Source organism: Microplitis demolitor, chromosome 7 (genome assembly GCF_026212275.2).
Source record: "Microplitis demolitor isolate Queensland-Clemson2020A chromosome 7, iyMicDemo2.1a, whole genome shotgun sequence".
NCBI lineage: Eukaryota > Metazoa > Arthropoda > Insecta > Hymenoptera > Braconidae > Microplitis > Microplitis demolitor.
Genome location: NC_068551.1, coordinates 20,483,487 through 20,496,730, shown reverse-complemented (window position 1 = coordinate 20,496,730; position 13,244 = coordinate 20,483,487). Strand labels below are relative to the sequence as shown.

At 25.3% G+C, this 13,244-nt stretch overlaps 1 protein-coding gene and 1 long non-coding RNA gene across 3 annotated transcripts; one reads left to right on the top strand and one right to left on the bottom strand.

The window, feature by feature from the left end:
• Nucleotides 1–6,803: 6,803 nt before the first annotated feature.
• Nucleotides 6,804–9,728, bottom strand: LOC128668168 (uncharacterized). 2 transcript variants are annotated; one of them, XR_008403928.1, is made up of 6 exons: nt 9,532–9,728; nt 9,141–9,257; nt 8,375–8,912; nt 8,219–8,301; nt 7,770–7,906; nt 6,804–7,266 (listed from the first exon to the last, which is right to left on the bottom strand). It is a non-coding gene; the product is annotated as an uncharacterized LOC128668168 (long non-coding RNA). The 2 variants fall into 2 exon arrangements; XR_008403929.1 differs by lacking the exon at nt 8,219–8,301 and having other exon boundaries at nt 9,532–9,724.
• Nucleotides 9,729–10,828: 1,100 nt separating this feature from the next.
• On the top strand, nt 10,829–12,979 carry LOC106693805 (uncharacterized). Its single transcript, XM_053740693.1, has 4 exons — nt 10,829–11,157; nt 11,224–11,389; nt 12,490–12,696; nt 12,778–12,979. Exons 1-4 carry the CDS (start codon nt 10,974–10,976, stop codon nt 12,977–12,979), a joined length of 759 nt encoding a protein of 252 aa, XP_053596668.1. The 5' UTR covers nt 10,829–10,973.
• Nucleotides 12,980–13,244: the final 265 nt, after the last annotated feature.

The following is a 13,244-nucleotide window of genomic DNA, read 5'->3' as shown; positions in this document are numbered from 1 at the left end:
CCATCAAATTTGGACTAGAAAACTGGCTTAGTAAAGTTTCGCCTCCGACAGAAGTAGTCTGTGATGGATCTCGTGTCCTTTTAAATGCCTCCTGTTTAGCTTGCAATAATTTTTCTTTATTTGATTACGTTAATAGGTGTTTTCAACATGTCAAAAACGGTGCTTCACTTGACTCTGTAAAAACTTTTATCAGATTGGATACGGCTCATTTTATTCATGCTATAAGTGGCTGGAAATGTTGGAAATCGGTTATTCATCCAAGAATTAAATCATTTTACTTATACAGTGTTGCATTATTGATGGATTGTAATAATTTAAAAGATTTTGAAAGAATCCTTGTATTAATTTTGATTGTCTGTGGCACCGAATATGATGATTCTATTGTTGATTTTGATGGCGAAATGATAACTACAAAAGCAGCAAGGTCAGAGTTGGAAAAATTGATTGCCAAAAATGAATCTCAAGACTTTATTAATAATATTGAAGACAAAATTAAAACTATGGAGTTTGATCAAGAAAAAAATGAAACTTTACGCCGAGAGACCAATACTGATTTATTAGAAAAAGACACTACTATTTCAAGTTGGATAAATAATCTTGTCGCTTTTTCATTGAATGTTCATTCTGATGGTAGTAATGATATTAATAATTTAAACACTTTTTATGTACCTCTATTTAAAGATTCATTACTTAAAGAAGTGAGAGAGTTTCCGCTATGGACGAAAGTTTGTATTCATTACACGAGTTTACGAGCAACTTCTGCGTACATAGAGCAAGCGTTTAAAGAATTGAAAGAGTTATTAGGTAAAATGATTTCTCTCCCTGCACGTGTTGATTACTTAGTTAAAGCTCATCTTAAACTTATTGATGGTGGTGTCAAAATTTTTGAACGCGAATTGTTAAAATTCGTTAAGAATTACCATGCTAATAAGCAAAAAAATGATAAAATAAATAGTAATCCTGAAGACGAATTATGCAAAGAAGATTGCGAACCTAACGATAATTTACTCAATGAAAATTGGAATGGACAAGGATATGATATGAAGCACAACGACTGTGATTGGTTAGATTCAGATTGTCATTTATTCAATGAAGATATTCCCACCAATTTTAATACTGAGTCATTTAATTCTTCTGAAATTGATAATAATAACGTTTTAGATAATATTGATTGTAGCGCAAATGAAAATAACGAAAATTTATATCAGCCGAATTTAAATAATTTAGTTAATCTTGATCACAGTTATTGTTCCGATAATAATTCACCATTGAATGAAAACAGTTTCGATGCCGCTGTGGAAAAAAATTTAAGAATGATTAAAAAGGAAGGTAAATACTTCAAAAGTTTTCCCGAAATCAATTTAATAAACAATTTGGCGCCTTCAAACAAAAAAGAAGAATTTTTATTACAAAATGGTAATAAAAGCGGACCTGTCTTTTTTCAAAATGAATCCTGGTTTGCTTTCAATACGTGCCCATTCGACAGTATTGTTCAGTTGATTTTCTATGGATGTTTACAAAATGAAGAATTTAATAATTTTGTTAGCAATTCTTCAAATTCCACTTTTAATTTTGTTACCGATTTTATGTCAACAGGATTAAAAAAAGATATCTATGTTAAACGATTTTCTATTTTACATCCTATCTATCAAGACACTGAATGCACACAAAATCAAATGAATATTGCCAATCGTAAAACTAAAAACGTAAATCGTTGTATTAATTGTGTAGATAACGTGAATAGTTTGTGGATTAAATTATTTACAAGTGAACCAAGTGCATTCGAAAATAATTCATGTTCATCATTCGGCTGCCAAGATTATCAACGTAATATACCGGTTTTGACTGCAAATTATAATTTAATCATGGAAAAAGGGTTTAAATGTTTGCAAGAAGCATTACATTTTAAAAGCATAGCTTATAATAAATTTTGCACAAGCTGCCAAAAAAAACAAACAACCTGTAAAACGACACTTAATCGATATATTTACATTGAATTAGACGTAAAATCGGTAAATGAAAAAGATGGAACTTCATGTAAACTTGGTGAATTACCGAAGTGTTTGGATTTAAATGAAACACATTCATCAAAAAAATTTAGTTATCGGTTGGTACATCTTTATTACATCTGAAATACAAATGATTTGTTTCTATATGATTTTTTTTTTAATTATAGCTTGACAGGGGTTATTGGTTATAACTCTTTTCACTACATCACATATTGTAGAAACTTGACAGGAAATTGGCGATTCTACAATGACCAACTAGAAAAGTCTAAATTTATTAGTGAACGCACGAAAATTGTACCTCATGGGATTTTTTACACTTTATTCTCACTGTAAAAAAGAAAAATATATTTATATATTTCAGGTAATTTCTTCAAATTTCTATAATTTTCTTTTATTTGTTCGATCAATTATATTATAAGAGAAATTTTTATTGTAACACTAAAAATAATTTTTTGTTTCGGTTCACAATAAAAATTATAAATAACTATTAACAAAGTCAGCTCATATTGAATTTTGAAAACAATATAAAAACTAATAAGTGTATTAAATTTTATTTTTTTCTGTTTAAAGTTTCTATGACTAAAAAATATTTCATAACGACAAATTAAATTCAGCTCTTTTTTATAGTACACATTTAAATCATAATTACCACTCTAATATAAATTTTCTAATAACAAATTTATGCTTCAAACATTTCATTTTTTTAATTTCAAAAGTTAAAAATCCTCGGAATCGATATGTTCAAACTATTTGATATTGGTATTAAAATAATACGGTTAATTAAGTTTTGAAACTTGTTTTATCACAAATAAACCATAAAAAAATAAATTTTTTACTTTTGTTTATAAGGTAAGAGACCTAATACTCAATTAGGGAACTAGTACCCGATCACTCCATATATTTGTATATCTATATTTACTAAATTGTTCTAAATATAGATATACAAATACATGAGTGATCGGGTACTAGTTCCCTGATCGAGTATTAGGTCTCTTATCTTAGTTTAAGCCTTTTTTAAAATAAATCAATGTTTTTTTTTTCTATAATTTATTTGTCATAAAGTAGGTTACCAATTTTTAGATAACTGCTAACTCCAAAAAAAAACTTATATTAATTAAAGTATTTGATTCATACTTTGTTCGCTACCATTTAAATGAAATCTTTCTTTTAAAATTCTATTTCAATTAATAAACATATAGTCGAATTAAACTCGTTTATATTAATGGTTGCTACTTTTTTCTTCTTCTTTTCTTTTTTTTACTACATTCGTTTTAATCCAAGAACTACGTGACTATTCTTAGTATTAGGATAAAAATTAGTCTTAAATTATCATAATCTTTAAGTGTCAATCATGTAATTGAATTATTAAAGATTTTATTTTCTCTTTTTTTGCAGCTTTAGCAAGTATTTAAAAAAATGCAATAAGTGGATACAAGTGATATTGGAAATCTCTATACTTCGATTATTATTAATATTTTTGCTCAATTACATTTATGAAAACTTAGTGTTAAGGTTGTTGCCAAAAGTAATAAAAAGTCATTAAGTGTAAAATCTATTTAAGTTTTACGATTATAAAATAAATAAAATTATTATTATCATTATTATATTATGACGTAATTTTAAAATGTTTTATACTACAAGATTAATATGTTAAACAGAAAAAATAAATGTTTTATAATGTTAAACAAATAAATAAATAATTTCATTTTTTTAAATAATGAGTAAGTTTTTTAAACAGTTAATAAATAGAAATACTAAATCTCTTTTTTTTTTATTCATAAATTTGATTCATTTTAGACATCAACAAAATCGTTAAATTATTATATTTACAGGAAGCCGTAGGTCTTTGTTAATCATTTTTTTTATACAATCAAAATTATTTTTTAAGTTAAATATTACTGTTTTTGTCGTTATTTAAATAATCTATATCATGATTGTTTTTTAATTTAAATAATAATTGTTGTACAGTTAATTTGTCATGCATAAACGACGAACATCGTTTGTAGATAATAGAGGTATAGAGAACGATCCAGAGGAGATAGTATTATCTGAGCCTTCGAAGTGAAAGAAAAAACTGTCTTTTATTAGGACTAAAATAATTCAATATTTTACAGAATGATTTGTGCCAACTATTCTGTAATGTTAGAAGAAATCAAAAGTAAGATAAGACTCAATTATGAGGTACTTTTATCGGATTAGTAAAAAACAACAAGAGCCAACTATGAAACTGATGTTACTTTATTACAAATTACATTTATAATACAAAAAAAGTATATTACGGTTAGTTAAGTAGCTGATGATATGAATATAATATTTGGAAATGCTGTAAAATACAATGTTAATTTCTAACGTTTATGCAAGGTAATTGATTTATTATTAAATATAAATTAATATTACAAATTTTTATTAACTAATATATTTTCATTTTATACTCCGTTATTTGGTATACTGTTGGAACTGCAAAGAATAATATAAGGAAAAAGTTCAAGAGTTTTTAGATTTTGACGTAAATTTAGATTCAGATTATGGATCAGAATTAAAATCTCAAAATTAATTAGTATAATGAAAATTTTAGACTCAAGAAAAATACAATAAAATGAATAGTTGAAAAAATGTTTACTTGCATTAGTTAAGTGTTAACATTTATGAAAAAACCATAGATGTAAATATATATCCCGATTATTTTATCATGCACAAGCTGCTAATACAACAATCAAATGATAAATATCACCTGCTATAAATTATGTTAGTAAGTGTTAATTTAAAATTATATGCATATATAAATCTTATCGATCTAATCAATAAAGAACATTAAACTGTATTAGCTTTTGCTTTTATTCGTTTTTTATGCTGATACATTTCTGTTTTATTCTGGTTTGAATCTGGGAAAATAATCATATAAAAGTAACGACCACGTGGTAACCATAACCTATGCAGCGGATAATTTGATCATAAGTAAAAAAATAATTTGTATTAAAAAAAAAAAAAAAACACATCATTTTGATCATAATAAGTAAAAGATTTTTGCATTAATTATGTCAGTTAGAAAAAAAGACCTTCATTGATATTTTAATTTATTATCTAGCTGTCAATCAACTACTAAGAATTTCATTCAGGGTTTTTAATTACTAACATTCCTTTCTGATACTAAGTTGATTTTTAATAATTTTGAATACTTCTTGTTTAAAATTATGCATTAAAGTTTACATGAATAAACTGTTTAAGTTATAGGCGTCGTTACACTCCTGTCTAACATTTAATGTATTAATTAATTTTCATTGCACAAGTGCATGACTCAATATTTGAAAATTTCAATTAAAATAATTTTTTTATAAAAGTTTCAATAACAATAGGTACAATATCTATATAAATAGCTAAATTTTGAATTGGAAAAATATTTCATTTATTACTAAGTAAACCACGTGGCTACCATAACCAATGCGATTTCGTATTTAATTATTTAAAATTAAATAATTTCAGATTGAAATACTTGATAATTAATTAGACTATTGTGAATAAAATATTTTTACATAAATTATTTTTTTTTAAAGAATTGTGCATTCTTTGATATTTTAATGTTTCCATTGTTATCTAGTGTCTTACATTATTAAAGATAAATTAATTTTATTAATAATTAAAAATCTAATTCTTTGGAGTCGCTCGTTATTCTTACCTGGAAATTTAACTATGTAGAGCACCTATGTATATGTAAAATATATATTATAGGGGGTCTTTTGAGTGGGCTTTTGTAAATAATTTAGGTTTTTTCATTGTTATTTGTACTTCATAAAACTTCAAATACATTTTTAATGAACTGATCCACTTTCTATAAATGCAGTAAAGGTAAAAAAGATATTTTTAATTGAAAAAAAAAAAAATAAATAAATGTTTAGACCTATAAAACTATGTTATTCAAGAAATTACAACTAGTCGAATCACCTCGATATTTCGAAACCATCATGTCTTTTTGAAAAGTAAGCCATTGTAAATATTAAATTCATAGTGAATAGACCAATATAAAAAAGCATAGAATCAGTACAAACATTTGTTTATTTCAAATTTTAACGAAAAAAAAAAGATGTCAAACATAAAATTTTGTTGAAATTGATGTGGCTAAGGTGGTAACGTAAAGGAGAATTAGAAAAATAATCAATGATAGTTAGAATTTAAGTAACTAAACTTAATTTTTTTGATCAATTATTGTCGTTAGCCGCATACTAATTACTATTTATATTGCTTATCATTTTTCAATAGATAATAATCAAGTAATATAGCTGAGGATCAATGACGAAGAAACTATAAAAATTGATTATACTAAAGTCTTAAAATTTAATAACTATCACCAACACAATATGATTTGATCATCAATGACATTTTTTATACCAATAGATTTAATTTTGACGTCACGCATAATATAAAATGTGGACATTTTCATCATCTAAAATATAAGTAAATATTATTATTATAACAATAGAATGTAAATTGATATAAATTTGTATCGATAATAAATTGCAAAAAACCATTATAAGAAACCATATTATATGAATATATACATATATTTTTTTTACTGATTTACTCTAAAACAATAACATATAGTTTTAATCTTGTCCAAAAAATGTCAAATAGTTTGCACCAGTTATTGGGTGTCTTTTGTGTTTTATTTAAAGCTGTGATTCTTGTCATATTAATTGATACATAACAATGAATGAATTGGGTAGTAATTAAAAAACAAGCAAATTTAAGAAAATTTTTTCCATTAACTGTTGAAAAAATTACTATTTTTCTCAGTATAAAATTAATTAACGAAATATTGCATTTATTAAGAGTAAAAATTTTCATAAACTTAATAGATTTATTTTAGATTTTCCTAAATTTTTAGAATAATTTTACATAATTACTTTTTTTTTCTCAAGACATAACTAGAAGTGACAGACATCTAATGGTTTCTAGTTACACTAATTAAGTTAAAAAAAAAGGAATAAATGAGACATTAAAGTTATAATGACAATATGTATACTTAAAAGATTTAAAAACTTATTAAGAAACTACTTCAGTCAACCGTACACTAATAGACGACTATCAAATATGAATAGAAATCTACATATCACTCTTAAATAGAAATCTAACGATTTCTATTGTCTTTGATATCATCATTCTACATATTAATCCGAAGTTTGCTCGCTTGGAGTAACTCATCGGCTTCGGAGACAGTCAAATAGTTTTTACTATCAAGGAAGTCCCAGTAAAAGCGTTGCACCTGTAAAATATAAATCATAAGCCTACTATTTAAATGATTTAATTAAATTGTGTCTGAAAATAGCCGATATCTAATAATTTTCACACACACACACACGCACACACACACACGCGCGCGCGCACTTATATATATATATATACACACACACACATATATATATATATATATATATATATATATATATATTACATACCTAGGCCAGTAAAATACAAAAAGTCTCAGATCACAAGTTTGTCAGCCTCAGCTTCGCCTCAGCCAACAATTACAATGATCTGAGACTTTTTTTATCTTACTGGTATAGACATGTAATAAACAATTTTTTTTCTTTTTGAATAAATAAATTATAATAAAGAAAAAAATTTATGAAATGGATACATGTCAAAATTGAATATTTATAAGTTGAATTAAAAAATAAATTTTTTCTTGATATAATTTACTTGCTAAAACAAATATGATTATCATTAGATTGTAAATGTCAGGTTCATAAACAATTTAAAATTTACCTTGTTGAAATGCAACTATGTTTACGTATGCCTCAAAGTCATTGGATCCCATGGATGATTAAAGTAATTTGACGAGTCCTCGTATTTTGCCATGATGGATGGAAAAACTAACTTGGTTATTGTAATTCTGAATCAAACTTAAAACAAAATTCTTTTATTAACAAAAAATATGATTCGTATTTACTACTCAGCAATAGAAACAAATAAACATAATAATTTTGTTGTTTTTTCAGAAAAAATTTATAAAAAACTTTTAATAAAAACGTATACATCTAGATATTCCAAAAAACAACTTTTTCTTTAAATAATTCATTTTCCAAAATATCCAAAAATGGTCGAGGCCTATGAATTTCAATGTCATACTACTCAGTAATAAAAACTGACAGTTATATAATGATTTTTGATCTGTTTTTACGAATTATTTATGAAAAAAATTATAAATACTTAACTGAAAATTTGGAAAACTAAAGGCATTTTTTTTTAACTATTATTTTTTTGATGAAACATCTGGAAATTATTGACGGTCCGAACTCTAATATCATATGATTATTTAATAACGTATTTTATTCATGTTTTTCATTTAATAAATTATTCATTTCACTCACCAATTATTTATGTACATTTAATGGATTTTACTGCTCTTTCAAGAAAACGAGAATGAATATAGAATACATGACGAGGCTAAGCATCATTTCCTAAAGGTCGTCTCAAAAATAAAAGTATTTAATGGTAAGCAATTACCGATTTTGACAAATCATCATAAATAATGAAGACATGTTTGCCGTTGTCACAAAAAAAAAGTTCTGCCATGGCACATGGCAAAAAAGTGTAAGAAAAGAGCAGCATCAGACACGGTATCGAATACGATGATAGAATAGTTAATAGCAGTGCCGTCACTATTTTCACGATCCAAGTTACTGTAGATCTCATTTGACCGATAGCAATGTAGATACAGAACTTTTTCTTCTCCGCACCAGCATAATCGAAACGCTCTTAATTAATAATAGTCTCAATAGCCAAAAAACTCTTTCCGATCGGTCCATCATCAACGATCAACTTATATTATCTACTGTACCAATTATCACCAGTGACTCAGTGAGTCTACATCCCGGATTCCAGTTTGCATAGCCTCTCTAGTCAACTCTGTATAGAAAAAATAATCGATATAATAATATAATCATAAAATATAACTGTTACCCTGATCAACAAAAATAATTTGGAATGATTCAAAACAATTTGAATCGACTAATATATAGATATACACTCAACATCAAGCAAATCATTTTTCTTAATCAGGGTACTGATCAAAAAATTTTCAGAGTTCAAAAACTTATTGATAATAATACTAATAATTAATGGTAATATACTTACATATAAATGAAGGACAAATAATGTTGGAGATTAGATGAAAGAATCACATCCGATTGGTGAAACATTATAGAGTTGAGCTCCATTTTGATAAGTGGTATAAAAATATTGTTTTCAAAACTGAAAAATAAAAAAAATTTTAATATTTGGAAAAAAAAAAAAAAAAAAAAAAAAAAAAAAATTAGAAAAACATCTTTAATTATAAAATGATGTTTAATAATAAATATTAATTAAAATTTTCATCAAATTTCTTAGGCTAAGTTATTTTGAGTCTCAATGTAGACGCAAAATATAAATTTATAAAAATTGCGCAAATGAATAATTAATAACTTCAATTGTATAAGTCTACTCTAATATTAAATAAATAATTAATTATTAGTTTAATTTTACAAACCTGCTCCAATATTATATTTATTTATTATTGACTTCGATGATACTTGTAATTTAGTAATTGGTTTACCAACTATTTATGAGACCAACTGTGTAACACAAAAATACTAGTTGAACGGCAAGTTAAAATACTTGATAATAGGTGACACACCACGTAAGTTACAAAACAGAGCGGTAAATTATAAAAGAGTAAATGAAAATAACATTAAAATGTTTTCAGTATTTTTAATACATAATTAATATTGATAAAACAAAATAATTAGTCGAGTGTATTAAATATTAAATAAATAAAGATAATAATAATAATATTAAAAGTGGTTTTCTAAGATTCTTTGAGGACTCTTTCGTTTCATATTTTATTGTGGCTTATTGACATTTCTCTCCGATAAATACCTGGATACTCTTACGATGTGCTAGATGATCAACAGGATTTGATAATTACTTGATAAGATTACTAATTTAATTAAAACATAAATAATAATGAAAACAATAAAAAATTTTAAACCTAGAGCAGACACTTGCGCATGCGCACAACTACTATTAGATCAACGGGCATAATTAAAATTTTAATAATTAATTATAAATATAAAAACAAACAAACAAACGCTATTTTTGGTGGGGTATTAACAAACAAATCAAGATAAATGGAAAAAAAATTAAAAAAGATAGAAAATGAGTATAGTCACCGCTAACTTCAAATAAATTTTTAAAAATTTATTTAAAAAAAAATAAAGAACGAACAAATAATTATTTATAGCGAACATTGACGAACAATCGACGAACAAACGAATTGCTAAAAAAAATTTGCCAAAAATCGAATTCCCCCCGCCAACTTAAGGGAGCTTATTGTCACTGATCTCTATATAACGTTATATAGAGATCAGTGGATATTGTCGATATTTTTTTAAGGCTTGTTTTCATTTCCGCAAGATGACAATAAGGCCATTTTCAAAAATTATCCCATCTCCCGCGCACTTCATTCAAATATTAAATTATTTTTGGGCTTTTTTTTAAACAATAAATTATTAAAAAAAAATATTTAAAAAAATTGCACATATAGTTTATTAAATTTTCTACATGTGCATATTTTTATTTTTATTTTTTTGTAATTGATTTGTTAAAAAAAAAAATCCGAAAATTTTTAATTGTCTGATAACTTCAGGATCATCTGCGAAATTGTCCTTTTTTTAATTAAAAGTTTAATTTTCCTTTAATTAATTAATTGATTAACTTTAAGCCCTAAGACAGTTAAGTCATTGGAAATTTTTAAAAAGTGAGAGGAGTACTGAGGCTGCCCTTAAGTCTGTTTTCAAGTTCTACCGTAGTAGAAAATAAAAACTGTAATTTTTGGAGGGAAGAATATTTTCTCCCAACCTTAAATTAAAATACTAGTTATGTATTTTTTAAATTATTTATGACAGTAACATATATTTATTTAGAGAAAAAATGGAAGATATTAATAAATTAAAACGATCATTATTTATTTTAAATAAAAGTATCACCGAATTCCCAGTTGCTGCAGTAACTCTCGATGATTATAAGCCAATTGATGAAAAAATTCGTGAGTTACGAGAATCACTAAAATGTTTAACTGCTAGAGTTAAAACATTAAAAATAAAAATGAATTTGTGTAAGTTTTAAAACTTTTAACAACTGAAAATTAAGTTATTTATTGTATCATCTAATTTATTTTTAGATTCAACAGAAACTCCAACAGAAGAAGAAGCACCGGCGCTGGTTAAAAATTTACAAAATCATATAACACATTGTGTTATTAATGATAACGCAGTGACAGCTTGTTATCAGTCTTATGCTGTCCAGCGAGCATTGTATAATAAAAATATCGATCCTGATATTCACAAGTAAATTTACCTATATATGAGCTCCGCTAATACAAAAATTTAATATTATTCGAGAATCGATAAAAAGTTATTGTAGCTTTGGTATGACAATCAAGTTAGCCGACGTCTGATAATTTTTGGATTTTTTTTCAAGCAATAAATTATAAAAAAAAAATATTTTAAAAAATTGCACCAATAGCTTTTTTAATTTTCAACATGTGCATATTTTTTTTTGTGTAATTGACTTATTGAATAAAAATCCAAAAATTGCTAATTGTCTGTTGAGGGAGGAAGCTGGTCTGAGATAAAAAAGAGGATATTTTTCAGAGTAGCTTTATTAAAATTCTTAAAATTTGTAACATTATTAAGCAACATCCCAAGAATATTCTGCTAAATTTTCATTAAAAAATATTGAAAAATAAGCCAGTGGTAGTGGGGAGAGACAAGTCACCTCAAAAAAAAGTCTTCATGCCGAAGGCAGGATAACTCATGACTCTTTTATCTGAAATAAAAAAAACCAAAAAGATTTCTTTAGTACATAAGTTTATCTTAGAGTTGAACGAAGAATTTTTTTTTCAATAACTACTTATTTTTTAATTAAACAAAAGGAAGAATTTTTGGTAAAAATCATATTTTGATTGCACCTTTACCGAAAATTCAAAAATAAATATTTTGTTTATTCCTTCGTTCAAATCCAAGATAAACTTATATACTAAAGAAATCTTTTTGGTTTTTTAATTTCAGATGAAGCAGTCATGCGTTATCCTGCCTACCGCATGGAGACTTTTTTTAAGGTGACTCGGTTCACCCCTCTACTGGCTTGTTTTTCATTATTTTTTTATGAAAATTTAACAGAATATTCTTGGAATGTTGCTTAATTATGTCACAAACTTTAAGAATTTTAATAAAGAAGCTACTCTGAAAAAAAAAATCACAAAAATATCCTCTTTTTTTTGTATCTTAGACCAGCTTCCCCTTTTAACGTCAATATCATTAATTTTTAAAATATGAAATAGATTTTTGTAATAACAGTCTTCAAATAGCAATTATCAAAAGTGAACACATTAAAAAATTTAATTATTATCAATCTACTATATTTTATTGTACAATTTAAATTACAGAAAAGTTAAATTACTTATGAGTAGTATATATAATTTTAATGATTCAATGCTCAAGTACAAAACACAATTATCTGGTAATTTACTGGATGAAGAATTAAATTTGAAAGACGAGTTATATCAGATGCTGATAGATTATAATGAATTTTTAAAAATAAAAGAAGGCATTCGTAATAAAAAATTGGCTGAATCAAATCCAGAGGTTGCTGAGTAAGTTTGATAATAAAAAAAAAATAATTTATTTTATCTTAATTATTAATAAATGACTAATTATAAATATTTGAATTGCAGAAAAAAAGCTAAAGCGTTGAAATTAATAACTAAAATAAATATGATGAAACGATTAATATCAAATTTTATCAGTGTGGCTTCGTCATTGATTAGAGAAAACCCAGAACTTAAAGATATTTTAAAACGGCACAGAGATTTGATTGATTTAGATATAATTATTGATACAAAACATCACGATCGGGTTGAAGAACCTGAAGATTAATAAATAAAACAAATAATACTGTGATTTAATAAACTTAATAATGGTACTGAAGTTAGCTGACGTCTCACAATTTTTCAATTTTTTTCTGTATGACAAATCAGAAAAAAAATATTTTAAAAAATTGTACATATAGTTTCTTAAATTTCTTACACGTGTATATTTTTAGTTTTTTTTTTTCATTGATTTGTTGAAAAAAGAAAATCAAAACATTATTGATTGTCTGTTAACTTCAGGATCATGTATAATATCTGCTAATAATTGTAAT